General features: G+C 41.8%; 1 protein-coding gene across 6 annotated transcripts in view; it reads right to left on the bottom strand.

Moving 5' to 3' along the window:
• CDC42BPB (CDC42 binding protein kinase beta) overlaps nucleotides 1–18,805 on the bottom strand; it is a 99,590-nt gene that overhangs the window by 22,795 nt on the left and 57,990 nt on the right. For 2 of the 6 annotated variants that reach the window (XM_081908605.1, XM_081908606.1), the window contains exons 13-24: nucleotides 17,803–18,045; nucleotides 16,892–17,002; nucleotides 15,145–15,392; nucleotides 14,855–14,960; nucleotides 14,196–14,320; nucleotides 12,509–12,614; nucleotides 8,459–8,607; nucleotides 6,960–7,054; nucleotides 5,711–5,790; nucleotides 2,731–2,781; nucleotides 1,252–1,347; nucleotides 746–820 (exon numbers count right to left, since the gene is read on the bottom strand). In XM_081908605.1, the coding sequence (XP_081764731.1) occupies nucleotides 746–820; nucleotides 1,252–1,347; nucleotides 2,731–2,781; nucleotides 5,711–5,790; nucleotides 6,960–7,054; nucleotides 8,459–8,607; nucleotides 12,509–12,614; nucleotides 14,196–14,320; nucleotides 14,855–14,960; nucleotides 15,145–15,392; nucleotides 16,892–17,002; nucleotides 17,803–18,045 (1,485 nt within the window). The remainder of the gene's footprint in view (nucleotides 1–745; nucleotides 821–1,251; nucleotides 1,348–2,730; nucleotides 2,782–5,710; nucleotides 5,791–6,959; nucleotides 7,055–8,458; nucleotides 8,608–12,508; nucleotides 12,615–14,195; nucleotides 14,321–14,854; nucleotides 14,961–15,144; nucleotides 15,393–16,891; nucleotides 17,003–17,802; nucleotides 18,046–18,805) is intronic. The other 4 variants (XM_081908609.1, XM_081908610.1, XM_081908608.1 and 1 more) reach the window with 3 other exon arrangements.

The following is an 18,805-nucleotide window of genomic DNA, read 5'->3' as shown; positions in this document are numbered from 1 at the left end:
TGTCTGTGAAAAGCCCTATGGGAAGCTCTGGGTAGAGTGGAAGCAGCAGGACCAGGACAGGAGTGAAGTGATCAATATTTCCACTAAGCCTTGGTTTTGCTTAGTATTATGTGTACACTGATCCACTGTGTTGACGTTGGTTCTTTCACTGGTTTTTCAGCACTGAAAGCTCTCTCTCGGGGGGGGGGGCATATTTGCTACCCACTCTTCATGGTGACGGGTGTGTAACAATTTTAAAATGAACACAGAAAGTATACTGTGGTGGATTAGCATTGAATAAAGTTTTGCATCATGGCAAATTTTAACTATATGTAGACCAAGCAGATCAGAACTGCAACCTAAAGGAAATCTACTCCGGCACCCCAACAAAACTAAAGCAATGAGTAAGGACACCACACACAGGAGTGTTTAATAGCACAAGCCTGCACAACTTGCAGCCTACAAAATCATACATAGCTGATCTGCCCCATACTGGCTTGCTGTGTGTTTAACAACCCCATTGTTTTTACAGTCCCAAGGAGACAGCAGACCTGTTGGGCTGTTGGACACCTGGCAAATGGACTGCATAAGGCTTTGTAAACAGCTATGCAGGACCAATTTGAAATAATCCTAAGAGATGAAAATGACGAACTCAGACAAAATTAACATACAGATGGCTTATGAATGGGATATAATCATTTTCATATCTGCACCCCCCCCCAAAAAAAAAGGTTCTAAGCAAAACAAGTCAACAAGTGCCCCCTACCTTTGGTACAGCTAGAGAAATGGACTGAATGGTGGGGGAAGGAGCAGCAGGCATCCTCTGAAGCCGATTTGGTTCCTGAATTGCAAAAAACTACAGTTGAGCAATTAAAGACTTCCAGGATCCAATATGCATTTGGTTTGGCAACAACTTGAGTATCTTTTTTGAAGGTGAGTAAGAGCCGATATCACAAAACGCAGCCTTGTTCCAAATTTACTAGAAGCAGGTTTGCAGATCAGAAAGACTCATAGGAAAGCCTGCACTCTAGCAAGCAGCAGAAGGTAAACAAGGAAGAAGATGGAGCTCAGCGATACACCCAGGGAAAGGGGAGCAAAACAAAAGGGAGCTCACAAAGCATGTACATTTAAACACTGACGCAAGTCAACACAGAAAGAAGCTGCGAAAAAAGAAAATGTTTTCTTGCGGACTGATGGCTGTAAACATACATTTGTAAATTTAGGGCTCCCCAAAATGCTTTAATCTGGATTAATGAAACAACGGCGGCTTACTTCTTGCTGCTGCTGCTGCTCTGCAGTCACAACAGATGTCGATGGCGAGACCTCTGCTTTAGAACCCTGTGCCTCCTGCTCACTAACGGAATTTGTCTGCAAAGTGGGTTGGAGGAGAGGAGATAGTAAAGGAAGTTAGCTTCCAGCAACGGATCCCTGAGTAGCAGAACAAAACCAAGTTCACCTGGGGCACAAGAGCCTGTCTGCTCAGAAAATGCTTTGTGTAGAGCATTCTGCTGAGCTCTGTAATATCAAGCTAGTTAACACCTACACTCTAAAAGGAAACCAACAAAGGCCACAGCTATATTAGATAAGTGGAGTTGGCTGATGCTGAAAACCCCAAAATTGTGAAGTTATCAGTTCATTCTGAGATTAAGGTAAAGTATTAATACATGGCCTTCAAATACCCTTTGAAAGTTACTTCTAACTCACTGTAGGAACAGACAAGATCAGATCTGCCTGGCAAGGACTTACCTCCATACAGCAGGTGTGTGATTACACTGTGCTTGTGTGTTTTTGTCTCTCTGTAGGTGTGTGTATGCACCCTCCCAATCACCATAAAATAAGACTTACACGGTATCTACTTTGTTCATTATTGTTAAAGGCTCTTTAATGAGCATTAGATATGGAGATAGTACTAATGATTTCTGTATTTTAAAACAAACTGTTAAAAGATGAAATTTCCGGTGGGGAGGGGAGAACAAAACTGAGGACTTAGGAGGAAAAGGCAGAAATGCACTATTATGTTGCATCTAAATAAAGGATAGAAAATGTTATAAAAATAACCCTTATTTTGCTGAACTATATGGCCTACTCAATTAAGATTTAGAACTGGGTTAGGTAATTCACTTAACAAAAACAAAACACTGTTCAGCAGCTAGAAGATGTAACACACACAAAATTTCATTCAAATTTTAAATGGGAAAATATAGCTATTAGTAGGTACAGAGCTAAGGTGTATTTAGAAGAATCATTTTTTGACTCTTAGATAATGGGCCTTTAAAAAATGCTAATATTGTTACCAAAATGAAATTCCACACTTTGGAGCTCTGAAATCTTACATAACGGAGCTAGTCTTTAATAATAATAGTCTTTAGAAGATGCTGTTAGAGAAAGAAAGGTCTTAGAAAATACATATGCTACAGTGCAGTTCATGTGCTGTTCATCTTATAGCAAGTTTCAATGGAAACAGGAAAAGTTTTGGCCCTGTCACTATTCTGCTGTCCACAATACAAATTGCTTTAAAAAGCATAAATCACCTTTAATACACATTGTAATTGCCACAGCAACTTCAAATGAGCAGTTTACAAGAGAACTCTTAGGAAATGAAGCTATTTCTATTTAGTCGGTTAATCTTCAGTATGATTTAATAAGCATGTATAAAGGAAACTAAAAAAAAAAAAGGTCACTAGTTTAGGATGGCAATTTTACACATACAGGTTACAGATTAGGGAGGTAAAGCCATCAGCATGAACTTACTTCTTCCCAAAAGGCTAGCAGAGAAGATGAAGACGAGGAAGAAACATTGTCCTTGTTGTAATAGATATGAGAGGATAAAATTGATCACTTTTTACCCAGCAACAAACCATCAGAGCGGTTATTAGCAAACTAACTAGGTAAGTTAGTAACTGGCAAAGTTTGCAGACTGCAAAGGCAACATTTTCCTGATATTCCCAAACTGTGCATTAGCAATATTAAATATTCCTTATAATACATCTGAACAGTGTTTGCTGTCGAATACAACCAACAAAATGTTGTCAGAGAAAACAGCAGCTCTGACTCGGTGAGTGGCCTTGGGAAAGTTCCTAGCACTCAGCCTCCTTTTCCCATCTGTAATACTGAAATATACTGATCTGTCTCAGCAGCTATTGCGAGGTCAAATGAGGTAAGGAACTCGAGAGTAAGTGCAACGTACAATAATAAACATTTCCTGCAGATGTATATAATGAAGGCAGATATTTGATCTTCATAAAAAATTCAACGCCTCACTATAAAGGGCTTTTAGATCTAACGTAGCAAAGATCTCTCCACTTCCCAGTTGTCGGTAACAGCTAAGGTTTGGCACAACTTGTGATTGCATTCTAGTTTGTTTTCAAAGAGGCTGCAGTGTGGGTGGAGAGCAGCACACAGCACATCCTTCTGCAACAGCAACAAACCAGCGCCCACTTTCTGTGAGATGCAAGCAGCCTTTCTGCAAAGACTTGCAGCCAATTTATCTTTTCCCTGGCAACCAACATGCAGTTTGAAAAGGAAATAAGGAAAGCCAGGAAGTCACAAGAATAGATATAACTGTAGCTCCAGTGATCGCATGTGAAATCGTAGACCCAAACTCCATACAGGTTTTTATCTGAGCTGGGTTGTGACACATATCCTCTCTGGGATTTATGAAATTCCAGATGCAGATGACTAGGCACTTGCAAGTAAGTCATACATCCCCCGAGGAAAGCAAAGTGGCATACAGAATTAGTCATGTCAGGTTAAGCACTCTTGATTTCTACTGACTTGGGAGTTTGTTCTATAAAACATGCAGAGTGGAAGAGAATTAAAAATACTTTCATTAAGATTTCATTTTTTCACCGTGAATATGATTGTGCTGAATTTGTACTATGACTCTACACTGCATTTATTATATTACTATTGTATCTTGTGACCTTCTCTAAGCTTTTGGCTTGCAATGCATGAATTATATGATCACTTGGTCTGATCAAGCAAGGCAACTGTTAGCATTCTTTTATCTGTTTGTGACGGTCATTCCAATCCCATTCCAATCAACAGATGGATTTCCATACAATAAAACAAATATGCAACCCATTAAGTATCGATAAGGACACTGAATACAAACTGTGCTCAAGTATGTGTTTCTGACAAACACAGAACTCATTAGTTTAAGTAGGTGAATTTATCAAGAACAGAATATATATATATTTTCCAGTGTCTAGCTACTAATCTTCAGTCACATCACCTAAAAGCTGAAGAAAGGGCCTATGTTTCCTGTCAGGCAAGCTGTAACTGACAGGTTTTGCAGTCTGCTTGGTCTGCTGGATAATTTAGTGGAGTAGCATAGCTTTGGGGATGTTCTTGTGATTTTATTTTTCTATAACCCATCTGTCTTTTAGTAACACTGTCATGTATCCCCTTTCCAACAGAGAGAGAAATAAATGAATGGAGTTGAGGAACATGTGGGCCTCCAAATGCTGTTAGAATACAACTGCCATGATATCGGCCCACTGCCAAGATTGCTGGGACTGATGGAAGTTGTAGTCTAACAACAGTTAACTACTGCTGTATGGGATGAAACACACACACACAGAGAGAGAGAGAGAGAGAGAGAGAGAGAGAGAGAGAGAGAGAGAGAGAGAAAGAATATACAAATATGGGAGGTTTGAAAAATGGATACAGGTGGACTCTCTCTTTGTTTAGCCTTAATGGGAGGTGAGTTTAATAGACAGCTCAAGGGAGATGAACAGAGGCTAAATGAGCACGTATATATTAATACTGTAAGAGGAGCCAAACAGATATGGACCACAGAATAGGATATTTAAGTTTATGTTAGTGAAGAAAAAACACTCATTTCTCTTCTTCCACGCTGTGCTCTAACTTTAAACTACCAAAAAGGAAACTTCCAATTTACACGACACTTTACAGTAAAAGCAAAAGAGAGGAACCCTGCCTCAAGGCGTTTACAATTCAGATTGCTTGCGGGACAGGGTCCTTTTTCTTTATGAACTGCTATTACCTACTTCAATATCATATAATAAGTGAGTCTGAGTTAGAAAGAGATGAACCAGTTTTTGAATGTAATTATTTGTATCCACTTTGTTGCATACACTGCTATGATATCCCCACTTACTTGCCTTTCCCCCTAAACTAAAAAGGCCCAAATGTAACTCCTTGTAGGGGAGTTACACTAGCCCCTTGGTCATTGTGGCTGCACTCTTCTGAACCTTCTCCAGGTCTAGCAATATTCTTTTCAAGGTGAGACAACCGGAACTGTTAACAGTATTTCAAGTGCAGTCACAGCACTGATTGGTGAAATGGCATTATGACACGGGCAGTTTTATTTTCAATCCTTTCCCTAACAATCCCTAACATGGAATTCACTTTCTTCACGGGACATCTTCACTGAACTATCCAGTAAACACTAGCCCAGATCCCATTGGCACCTATGCGAAATTAGGATCTTTCTCCCCAATGTGCTTAACTTTACGCTTGCTGATGTTGAACTGCATTTGCCATTCTACTCCCCGTTCATCCTTTTGGAGATCCTTTTGGACCTCCTTTGGATTCCTTTTTGCAATTCCGATGGTATCATCAGAAAAACACAGCCACCTCACTTCTCACTCATAACTTTATGACATTTGTCAGTATAGATCCGGCTATCCTTCTTGCTCCACACTCCTTTTTAACATCCCAACTCACTATGTTTCCTGTGCAAAGGTTTAAGGGTGCTAATACTCACTCTGAAAGTCAGATCGTGAGCAAGAGGTGATGTATTGAAGTATTCAAATATAGAATCCTGGAAGTCTGAAAGTTTGAGACCTGGAAAAAGAAAGCACAATTAATTAGTCATCATCCCGCTATTTTACTTTTTTAAAAAAATTGCAACAATCATCATGGTGGTGAACAGTATTAAATAAAATTACATTCCTAAAACAACTACAAAATGCATCACAAATTAGTAACTCAGAGTAAACCATCGGCATAGCTGAATCACCCCTCTGGGAAAGCCTGGGTGAAAAGTTGAGTTTTGAGAAGGTGCTTTAATGCCAATACTGTAGGTCCCCGCCTGATGTTTTCTGGAAGCCAGGCCTGAACCTTGTCTGGAATGGGTCTAGATAATGCGTATATTCCAAGAATGTCTGAATCTTGATCGCCTTCCCCCAAAACAGGGCATTTTCAACTAGTGGATACCTGTTGTCACAAACTGCTGTTATAGGGGTGACCCCCTTTTTTTTTTAGAGGAATGGCCATACTAAAGCCTCTTTAAGGGCAGTGGAGTCCACCCCCTTGTGTAAAGGCATGTAAATCACCTCCAGACCCAACCAGTCATACCCTGCTGTCTTGATTTGATTAGTCATGAAGGACAGTCATGGAGAGGGCACTTAGCTGGATGCATAGCTGCAAGCACCTTGAGGCCTCATAATCTGAAACTGACCAAGCAAAACAGGGCAAGATGTTGTACTGGAGGCCTGACTAGGAACTGTCATAGTCATGACATCAAGGTGAGTGAGTTCTGTCCTCAAAGTGTCATGCAAACATGGCACAACAGACCTTTGAGGAATCCAGTGGTGATCTGTGGACAACTGTTAGACCCCCCTGTACAGTTCCACTGGGAGACTACTTGAGGATGCCATGGAGGCACACGGTATGTTTGCTGTCCTCATAGCCACACTGGGTAAGAATGATTATAACCAGTGCTCAGTCGACCTCAAAGTTATTTCTGCCGCCTGTGTTCTAGTTGTCATCTGGCCTTTTTCATTGCTTCAGAGTACCAGGAAGCTGTACAGTGACAGAGTAGCTGAAGAAGTGTGCTTGCACACAAAAGCTTATACCCAGAACAAACTTAGTTAGTCCCTAAGGTGCTACTGGACATTTTTAAATTTTTTCATTTATTTTGACTGCATCAGACCATCACGGCTACCTACTTGAATCTAGTATCTACCATCCATTCTACAACGAGACAAGGGCCTCAACAGGATTTACGTTACCTGCATCTGTCCTGTATTTCTCCTCCAGCTTCTTCTTTAAAGCTTCAACTTCTTCCAAGAGTTCCCGATTTTTTGTTTCAGATTCCTTTAGTTTGCTAAATGGGGAAATGGAAACCTTGAAGCATTTGGAACATAATAAAGCAAAACACTTTTCTTTGCCCTCGGGGGGCTCCAATGGATGTGGATTTGCTCAAGCTCTAGGTTGCTACACTGCCCAGTTTCAGAAAGAGAAGCCACGCGTCAGATGTACAAAACCAGCTTCAAAAAAGCTTGCCAAAATCGTGACGCTTCCTAACAACATGACACTTTCACGACCCATAATCCTGCACATGCTGGCTGGCTGGAGGAAGCCAGCTGCAAGTCTTGAACAGGGACAGGGATGCCCCAGGGCTTGCTGAAAACAACAACAGGCTAGCCAACCAACCCCCCTCCCCGCACTATGACAAAAGCCAATGCAAGAGCTCTGGGCTCAGGCTGCAGGGCTAGAATGCCTTGGCTTCCTGGCTGGAGTTTGACCTAGGGTATCATGAGGAAGGAAATGACTGCTTGCTTGGCCACCTTTTTCCTCCGTCTCTCACAATCCCGATTCTTCCTCCTACACAGGAAATTAGGAACAGGGCTACTTCTTCCCTTGAAAGAGAAGCAGCCATTGTGGCGCAGGTGCTGATGGAAGTGATATGGGAAATGGTGCGGAGGTGTGGGGAGGTGAAAGGTGTACTGGGGAGGGGGGTAGGAAATATGACTGGGTGGGTTCTGCGCTCCATCCACCCATCACGACTTACAACTGAGAAAAGAAAAGCGTTATGACCATACAAATGTTAACCATGACTAATGCTTGCCCATTTCAACCCCTGGTTTCAAAATGGTTGACATCCCTATAGTTAAAGCTTAAGAAGGTGCTGCAAGAAAAGCAGGGAGAGGAGGAGAAGGAACCCACAACTTGGCAGTTTGCTTTCCAAACAGACTTAAGGGCATTAGCCAGGATCCAAAAAGTTGCGCAAATTCACCAAAGGGCTTTGCACGGTCAGTGGGATTATTTTTTTACTGTTGTTTCTAAGAGCAACAACCCCAATGGCAAATCCCAAACTGCTTTTCAAAGCTTCCCCCAGTTTGAAAGAGATCCTCGGTTTCCCCTTGGGCAGGAAGGAACTAGTTGCATTGTTCTTTGGATCTAGGTGAACCTACCCCAACCTCGTGCCTTCTAGACATTTTGGACTACAGCTCACCCCTAGCCAAAACTGAGCTGGCTGGGGCTGACAGAGGCTGGGAGTCCAAAACATCTGGAGGGCACCAGGCTGGTTGAGGGCTACTCTAGGCCGCTATGCTTAAACTGTAATGCAAGGCAGAGGCTTAGGGTTGTTTATTTTGAGTTCTTAGACTCCCTGGCACATACACGTACTTTCAGAAATATGCATCAAAAAGTCAATTACATAAAGAATTACATGAATGCCATATGTTATATTAGAAAAGCAAAATTAAAGAATGATCTGAAACATTACCTTTCAAAGGACAGGTTGGCATCTTTAACCTTCCTTAACTCTTCCTGGACCAGCTGTTTGGCACGTATTTCGGCATCGAGAGCAGATTGCAGCTCCAGCCTTGCTGACATATCCAACTTCTGACTACGTCTCACTTTCCAGAGTGGGTCCTATTGCAAAAAGCAATGGTTAATACTGCTAAAGAATTTATCACATGTGTTTAAATATTAAAAGCGATTAAAAAGCTTCAGTTGTATTCATCATCGTTAGCGAGGTAGGGGTGGAGGGGAGATGAGATCTTAAAAGGAAGACGGCATTCAGGGAACAACAACATTTGTAATGCATTCCAACTTAAAAATTGGGGAGGTGGGGGTGGAATGCAGCTGGAAAACGTAGCTGAAACACAACCCAAGCAGTTTTACATTGAGAGCAAGAGCTGACCAAAAAATCCCCAGAGAATGAATTGACCAAAATATTGCCCTTGAGGGCCCCTGGTGACCTGGCAGGATGGATGTAAATACAGAAACAAACAAAGACAAGGAAAAGTTTAAAAATTTGCTTCAAAGGTGCTTCAAAGAGGCAATTATTGGATTGATGATTTGCCAAAATCCATTTCACTGTGGAACTATCTGCTATCCTTTGTAAACGGATAAAATCACCATTTCCCCATTCTAGCCTTACATTTGACATTATTTTTTTTCCATATTTTAATGTTTTTATACAGATTAGACTGTTACATTAGAGTCTCTAAAGAGCAACTGAGGCAGTAAACAATGACACTGTCCAAAGATTGTACGAGAAAGGAAACTAGCTCTGGGACTCACCCTTCCCCGGCTTCCAATAGGAGAAACAATTCCCCTCCCTAGGGCCAATTCAGCTGTAACAAGCAGCATGTTGAGAAGGGAGATGGGAATGGGCAAAGGCACCAGCTGTTTAAGCCAATCTATTTGCTGAGAAGGGCTGCTTCCTTCTGCTATCGATTGCCAAGGGCAACACTCCATCCTCATTTGGAACTTTTCTAAGTTCCATGCTAGATACCATCCCATTCCTGCCTTCTAGAATTCACTGAATGATGTGATTCTTCATTTTCATTGATTCAAACTCTGTACACTCCTCTTCCTTCAAAAAGGTAGCCCAAACTGGGCTGCGTTAAATAAGTAAATACAATGAAAGATAGATAGCAGAACATCCCAGTAATTAAAAAATAAATAAAAATACCCAAGGGGGGGCGGGATTCTCAATTATAATGAGAACTGAAACAAGCCAAATATATGGTAACTGGTTCCAGAATCAGTCCACAAATAATATACATTAGAATTAGGGGATGCAAAATGGATTCTCTTTGAGATGGCCACCAGGCTCAAAAAGGATATTGTAGCACAGGAAAAAGTGCAGAAAATAACAACTAGAATGATCAGGAGGCTGGGGCACCTTTGATATGAAGAAAGGCTATAGCATTTGTGGGGAGGTTAGTTTAAAACGTTAAAGTTACCTGGGGAAAGGGAACATGATAGATACTTATAGAATTATGTATGGCATTGGGAAATCAGTAAGAGAAATGCCCCTCCCCCCTAAAAGCAGTCCAGTACCAATTAAACTTATTGGCAGGAAATTCCGTGCAGAAAAAAGGAAGCAGTTCTTCACACGGTATATGAGTCATTTGTGGAACTTGGAGACCCAAGATGTGGTGACTACCACTAGCTCAGCTGGCTTTTAGGTGAGTCTATCAATGACTACTAGTCACGATGGCGCCACTTAACGTGACACTGAATAGCAGCCGTTGGTGGAATATCAAAAGGAAAGGGCTATAGCTGCTAGTAGGCTGCTGAGGACTACTGGCCTGATCCAGCAAAGCAATTTTTATGTTCTTACGGAGAATGTGGGAGGGAGGCTTTGGGGGATTAATGGTCTGCCTTTTCTCTCTATATAACAAAAATATAAGAATGTCATCATGCAGCCCCATGGGAGGATCTGTAGTACAGCATCACAATTCTGGATTTGGGATGGGATAGGGGAGGAACATCAAAGGCAGGTTGCACAACAACATCTGCCATGACATGGGAGCAAAATGGGAGGTACGATGAGAAGGGGAACGTGGTGGCTTAAAGTAAAGGAAGACATTTGAGCAAAGAAGGGATGGAGAGAACTGAGAGGAAAATAGTAGTTTTTGAGGAACAACAGATGTTTAAATGAAGCAGCGATGAAGGCACACCGGGAGGAAAAAAGTGGCAAATTTAAACAACGGCAGAGTAAGCAGGAAGTGATGCAGGGGGCAGTGGAAGTTTAAACAAAGTTTGAGTATGACAGGAAGGGAATTTGGAATAGCTCTGTTTTGTTAGCTTTCTGGTGTTGTATCTATCATTTCTATTTCTTCTTGTTAAAACTGCCCTGTTTGTTTTTTTAAAAGGCAACCCTTCTGTGTCCTCCATCCCTGCTTTACTCCAACCTCTGCTGTTGTCTAAAATCACCATTTTCCTCTCAGTGTGCCTCCATCCCTGCTTTACTCCAACCTCTGCTGTTGTCTAAAATCACCATTTTCCTCTCAGTGTGCCTCCACCCTCACTTTTACTCAAACTTCTGTAGTTATTTAAAACAACCAGTTGCTTTCCTTTCGGTGTCCTCTGTTCTCGCTGTATTCAAGCTTCTCCCTCTTACATTTCTTAGCTGTCTCATGTGTCAGAGATAAAAGATTAGGAGCCCTCAAATATTCTAAAATGCATTTCACTACTGCTACCATGTGTTGCTTTCAACATGAAGTTCGAGATTCAGTGTAGTTACCGTATTTTTCATCCCATAGGACGCACCTAGTTTTTTGGGGGGGAATAAAGGGGGGGGAATCCTTTATTTCCCCCCCAAAACCAGGTTGGGGAATCCAAACCAGGTCGGGGAACAGCGGGATGGCGGCGCTGCACCTCCCCGCTGTCCCTCGAGCTTGTGGGGCTGCCGGATGTCTGCCCGAAGCGCGGGGCGCTCTGCTTCAGTGCTCCCTGCGCTCCGTGCAGCAGGCTGCTATCCGCAGCCTAGGGAGCCCTGTGGGTACTCCCGCAGGGCTCCCTAGGCTGCGGATGTCTTCCCGAAGTGCCAGGCGCTCTGCTTTCAGCGCGCCCCGTGCTCCGGGAAGCAGGCTGCTATCCGCAGCCTAGGGAGCCCTGCGGGTACTCCCGCGGGCTCCCCAGGCTTGCTGATAGCTTCCTGAAGCCTGGAGAGCGAGAGGGGTCGGTGCGCACCGACCCCTCTCGCTCTCCAAGCTTCAGCGAAAGCCTGCATTCGCCCCATAGGATGCACACAGATTTCCCCTTCATTTTTGGAGGGGAAAAAGTGCATCCTATAGGGCGAAAAATACAGTAATTTAGAACAGGTATTTTGTTAACAAGCAAATACTCACATCCACCAACTTAATTTAACTATCTCTAACTCAACAAGCTAACCGGCAGGCTTGCTCTTAAGATTCTATTAATCTCAAAGATACAGTGACATATGTGGCATGTGCACAAAAGGAGCTGCAGAGTAGGAGAGAGGATGAGGAATGGAAATGGGAGCGATCTGTGTACAAGGGAGAGTTGAGAAAAGTAAGGAGGAGGAGGGGAAAGGGGGAGTGAATGTGAAAATGAGGGTGCAAAGAGAGTTGCAAAAAAGGAGGAAGTAGAAAACGTGTGAATGGGGGTGAAGATGCAAGCATGGCTTCATAATTGGGTAGAAGCTGAAAAGGCCGCTTAGTAGTTGCAATGTGTGGGGATGAGGAATATGCAGGTGGTAACCATGGGGTGGGGTGTGTGCAGGACGGAGACTACACAAGAAGGGGGAGGCGGTGTGGACATGGGACTGAAGATTAAAATGGATGCAAAGAAGGGCTGCAGAATAGAAGGGGGTTCAGAAATGGGGCTGAGAAGGTGAAAAGCGAGTGTATTGTTGGCTAATGTGTGGTGCAGGGGGTTGGCAATTGGAGCGAACAAGGACACGAGCCCTTAGTCATTTTTAAAAGAACTTCTAGATTCATTGAAGATACACAAAATTGGAGGCCCCTCAAATTGTAAAGCTTTCCAGTTAACCAATTAAGATTTTCATGCTTACCAAAGTCCTCGATCCCAGACTGGAGCTTCTTAAAGATTCAAGTTCTTCTGTCATCTTAGAAGCTAAAGCTTGAAGATAGCCACGGGCATCTTTTTCATCACTCACCCTAGTGCACAATCATAGAGAGTCACTCCTTTATATCGATAAAGGACACAGGCACACACACATTCAATAACATGTTATCACCAGTCTTAGTGTTCAAACCCTAAAATGTTGTTTTTCTTCCATGAAAATTTTCAGGATTAAACTCGGCAGACACAGCCAGGGTAGTTTTCCCTACAATCATCCCAGGGTAGACCTATTGTAACACTCCTGCTGTGGAGATAATTAAGCAGTAAAGTTTATTGACAGGGGAAATTTGGAGTTTGTGATGACCTGTGAATTCCCATCTCTGAGGTACTAAGAGTGGGCCAACCTTGTCTGATGAGAGCTACTCTTGATGGACAGGCGAAGACCACTGCAAAGGGGATGTGCTTCCCCTTTAGTTCAAGGAATGTATTAAGAACCTGTAAACAGCCCAAAGCAATAATAAAATAACAGTTTGCAAAAACCACGAAAGAGCCTAACTGAGATATTGCTGCTTAACAGGCAGTGCTGGTCTGGGAGCAAAGGGAGAAACCATTTTCTTTGATATTCTTAGCCCACTTGATAGCTCAGTCGGTAGAGCTTGAGACTCAGTAGAGTATGAGACAATCTCAGGGACATGGGTTCGAGTCCCACACTGGGCAAAAGATTCCTGCATTGCAGGGGATGGACTAGATCAGTGTTTTTCAACCACTGTTCCGCGGCACACTAGTGTGCCGCGAGATGTTGCCTGGTGTGCCGCGGGAAAAATTGAAAAATTCAAAAGATTTAAAAATAAAGTATTTTATAATTTTTCATATTTCTGTTTACTTACTATTTCATAATAAAGTAATTATAAAATACTTTCTTTGTGTTTATTTGATTCCTATTCAAGAGAATTACTTTATATATAGTCAATATAGGCACAGAGTTAAATTTTTTAACATTTTCTAATGGTGGTGTGCCTCGTGAATTTTTTCATGAAACAAGTGTGCCTTTGCCCAAAAAAGATTGAAAAACACTGGACTAGATGACCCTCATGGTCCCTTCCAACTCTACAATTCTCTGATTCTTTGTGATTCAAATGAAGGAGCTCTTTCCATCAGATAAGACTAGCCTACCATTAAGGAGAATGTAATTTGTGTTGAGATTGTGCATATGTGGTTGTTAGGAGCATTATAAACTCCTTTTGGAAAAGGCTGTGGCATAATGGTTTCAATCTTCCCCCTACATGTCTGTGTTATGATGTGAATTTTTAAAAAATCTTTGAAGGATCTACACTGCCTCGTTTATATGTCTGGCACAGGAATCATAAGGTTGACGTTAAAAAAGAAGAACTGAAACAAAGAACTGATGAACAGCCAGGCTGCAACCTTTTAATTTAATACAAATTAATTTTTAATGTATGACCTAGACATTCTCACTTTGGTGAAATCAGTTGACATAGAAGGTTAATAAAGTTCCTGTAAGGGTAATAAAACTGAGGTATCAATCAATATTTGTGGCTGCGTGTGATTTCTGAAGTGTATCATCTACAAGACGACACATTTCCGTTCTATGGGAGCCTTCCTTCTGCTAATACAGCACTAATTTATTTTTCAAAGGATCCTCAAAATGCACATACCACTGAATAATTTCTGCAATTTGAGCTTCCCAGTGGGCAACAGATTCCTTCTTTGCCGCCAAATCCTGAAGCTCATCTTCTAGCTGCCTGTTTTGTGATGTTAGTTTATCCACAAAGGAACAAAGCTGCAATGAGAAAATTAGAAGTTTTCATAACTGTAATTTATTGTAACGTTGAACCTCCTGCAGCAAATGTGTAAATCCGCCTGCAACATTTTGTTTTCCAAACAGTCAAATTAAGCCAGCCCAGTTAAGTGGCAAAGTATGTCTATAAGCAGCACTGAAGGTTTCTTCGGTTTTGATAACAGAGATTAAATACCCAGATTTTCACATTTGACATGGAATAGTCAGGCTTTCACATACAATTAAAACCACTGTATTATTTTTTTGAGAATTATTTGTAGCCTCTCTTGAATTAGGAGCAGGGCAGGGAACTCTAAAATGGTATTTGAATTATAGAAATAAAACAAAAGATATCTTGGAGTAGCCAGCATGCCCTCCAGGTGTTGCTGAACTACAAATCCCATCATCCCTTACCATTTGCCATGCATGCTGGGGCTAATGGGAAATGAAGTCCATAGCATCTGGAGGAAGCCACGTGGGCGATTACTATTGTATCTGATGAAAAACTGTGCTACTTCACAGGTTATGACAATTTACCTTCTCATTTTCAGTTGTTATTTTCTTGTTATCTTCAAAGAGCATGGTTCTCTCTCGCTCATATTTCTCTTTCAGAGTTCCCACTGTTTCCTCCATCTCACTGTGCCTACAAGCGTGAAATAATATCATGTAAATGCCATTTCACAGAACAAAGAAACTATTGCTGCTTTTTATGGAGTTGAGTACATAAATCTTATTTAGTTTTTGGATGCCACATTATGTATAGTGACTTTTTTTTTGCGGTTTGGGGGGGGAATGTTTCCAAGAAAGCAGCTGTACACAGAACTTACTTCTCCCGTTTGGCCTTATCCAATTTGTCTTTTAACATCATGATCTCTTTCTGCAATGCTAGCTGATGGCTTTCTAAGTCATGCACCTCCTTTTTCACATTTTTTACTTCCAAGACATGGGATGCTTCTCGCCTGACCAGCTCCTCTTCGTAAAACAAGATTTTCTTCTCCAGCTCTGACTTCATTTTGGCCAGTTCCTGCTGATGCTCATGCATGGCCACGCCAGCAGCACGACCTCCCTGCTTTATCTGCACAAGAGCAGGGGGAAAAGCCACACAGACAACACCACAATACAGTACATTCAATATTAGAGACTTTAGTTTTGTTCAAAGTGACATAAAACACATTTCATCTCCTTAATACTTGATCATGAAGTATAAACACATGCATATTTATTTGTCTCTGCATAGCTTAGAGATCTCATTTGCTTCATCATAATCTCTCTGAAAGCCATGAACCGAGAGCAGACTGAAACATGCAGAAAACAGTTCACATCAGACTGCAGCAGGAGGGGGACTGCATGCTTCATTCATTTTGCCTTCATGTAGAAGACTAGCATGTCAAAGTGGAAAGGTTTTACTCTAGTCTCATAATCATGCTGACTTTCCACTTTCTTTAGAACCATGGAGCACACACGAACACACATTATTTGCATCCTGAAGAAGCACAGGCCACTATTTAGACATCATTTTTGTTAGCTGTTCCCCATTTATTGAAACTATTTTTTCCAGCACCAGCCATTTGCAGGAGTCCCAATCTGAACATATTCTAGTGAGCATTTAAGGTCCCCATCCCTATACTGCAGGCTGCCATCTGATTGGATTTCACTTTGATTCTGACTTGATTTTAGGATGTAGGATGTATTTTAATTGATTGCTGGATATTATGGTAAAGTGTCATATATTTGATGTTAGCTGCTCCGAGCCCGGTTTTGGCCGGGGAGGGCAGGGTATAAATAAAATAACAACAACAACAACAACAATAATAATAATAGAAACACCATTTGAAAGTTGGCTTTCAGAATAATAATAATAATAATAATAATAATAATAATAATAATAATAATAATAATTCTGAAAGCCAACTTTCAAATGGTGTCCCCCCCCCTTTAATTACTGTTTTAATGAACGTATTGTCTCTTGCCCTGCACTCCTGGGACTGAACTGTTAAGAATGATAAAGTCTAAAGAAGTCAAGCAACAGAGCCCCTGAAACATGTAAACAAATCTATTCACTGTGGTACAGATTTAGGTTTTTTGGGGGGTGGGGCGACTGTGTAAGAGGATACAGCAAATAAAATCTTGTCTGGGCTCTGTAAGAGGCTAATTCTGAGCTGGTACACATGAGAACAGCCTGCAGTAGTAGACCCCATGCAGCTTAACATGTGCTATGTGAGGTTTTTTCCAGCACTGCTCCAAACTTCCCAAAAAAAACCCATAACACGTATGGCAATCTAAAGGTCTACCAAAATGGGGATGAGAAATGTGTCAATGTCAATGGTTGCTTCTCACATTAAAATTGTGAGACAGGGAGGATTACTACCTATCCTGCCTAGATCCAAAAATATCTTGTTGGAATGCCCAAAATACATTGAAGAACTAAATCTCGGGCCTTGCACATTCTGGCAAGCTGTTTTTCGGAAGTGAATAAGTTGTATCTGTCATGGGACACCCTGGAGATCTGGATTTCTATCCCTTGTCAAGTGAAGCTGTTCTTATATGGCTTAGATGCTTTTCAAATAATGTCACCTTTAGGGTCTCCAGTTCATTTTCAAGCTGCTTAGAGAAACTCTCACTGTGCTCTCGAAGCTTACGCTCTTTTGATGCCTCTGCTGCTGCGTCATCAAGTTGGGCTTCTAGCTATAAGAAGGAAAACAGGCCTGGTTATTGAAACCGTGATAGCTTAACCCTTATTATTTTTATGACTAGAGCAGCTACAAAAAACAGAAAGGGAGACATATGCCCATCTTGAGGTTTACAATCTAGATGACAAGGGTCACAGAAAAGGAGGAGTAGAAGATAAAAACAGTTTTGGAAGATGATATATTACCTTTTATTCCCAATCCTACCAACTTTCAGAAACTTCAAGGGAATACACACACACACACACACACACACATCTTTATAACCCATCCTCATGCCTATGGCGACTTAACCATCTCATGAAGGCCTGCACTATAAAATTTTGTAGCCAACTAGGAGCCAGTTACTTTAAAAGGGGAAACATAGAATCCAAGATCAACAAGACAGATCTGGGTAGCTAGGAAACTTCAGTGTAAGGAAAGAATGACTGCGGCATTTAACTATAAATATAATAATTGACAGAAAAAAGTTAGTGCTTCTGGTTCTTTCATTGCTTGCTTTCTCTCCTTTACGGACAGACGAAGGGAAGGAGGGAGAGTAAGATGAAAACAGGAAGCCCAAATTATGGTCCAGAATGTGCTACTGTGATATAGCAGGAGTTTTAGCAAAGTGAATCCATGGAATAGCTGACTCACACATTATGTTTCTCCACACAACTCCACAGGGCAGAGGGAGTGTGGAAGGACTGCATGAAGAAATAAACCAGCTGCTTGTATGTGTGGAACCCAGCCACAGTAACTATTTCAAGCTAAAATAGCAGCTGAAATCCATTATCCTCAAGTACCCTGCCGAGCTACCTCTTTTCTCGCTTTCTCAGATTTACGGATTTCCTGTCTCATGGAGTCAATTTTCTGCATGATCACTTCCACTTCTTCCTCTTTGTCACGGAGCTGTCGAGATAGTTTCTGCTTGTGGGAGCGCAAGTCTGCCATCCTCTCGTTCAGCTCTGAGAATTCCTGCATTGCTAGCTTTCTTTGTTGATGGGCGTCCTTTAGTTCTTTGGACTGTGCCTTTAATCTTTCAGACGCTTCAATGAGTTGCTGGTGAAAAGAAAGGTCCAAACAAGTGTTTAGAGATCGACACTCTTGAGCATGAAGTTCAATCTTATTGCAAAATCACATTTTGACAATTTAAGTCCTCATCTCCACCTCTCCCCATCCCTGCTCTCAAAATAATGACAGGCATTTTGGCAGTATATAAGCAGAAGTATTTATATATCACCACTCTGATATCCCAACGTATTGTATGCTTCCATCCTTCTCCCACCTTCCTCTGTTCTCCCTCCCCTTCTTTCATACATTCCCCCTTTCCTCCTGTCTCTCCTCATAGCTCTTCAACCACTCTTCCCAGCATCATCTCATTACTTCTCTTTCTCTCTTGTCATCTCTGCTTCTTTCTGTTCGCCTTTTCTCCATTTCCCTTCTTCCCTACTCCTCCCTTTCCTCAATCGTACTCAACCTTCTAAAAAGAAAGAAAAAATAAATATCAGGATAAATTCTTTTATCCCTGTGTGTGCTTCTGCTTTGCGGTGTTCACTTGCATGTGGTGGGGATCAGAGCCAGTCCCAGGGGCAAAAGGAGGTTATAAGCTGATGCTTAAGCTTCTGCTGAAATCCCTGGCAGAAGGACGGTCACTCCCACGAGCCAAAGGACACAAAAGGGTTAAACACCACAGGGAACAAGAGCTGATTACTGCTAGTGATTACTCTTTTTCTCTAGAGAGGACACCAGAAACCTGAGCAGCGCTTTAGCAATGCCACCCTCCCTCAAAGGGAAAAGGGGCTGTGAATAGCTTGGGGAG

The sequence above is a fragment of the Podarcis melisellensis genome (genome assembly GCF_964234715.1).
Source record: "Podarcis melisellensis genome assembly, chromosome: 1".
Classification (NCBI taxonomy): Eukaryota; Metazoa; Chordata; class Lepidosauria; order Squamata; family Lacertidae; genus Podarcis; species Podarcis melisellensis.
This window is presented reverse-complemented; position numbering and strand designations above follow the sequence as displayed.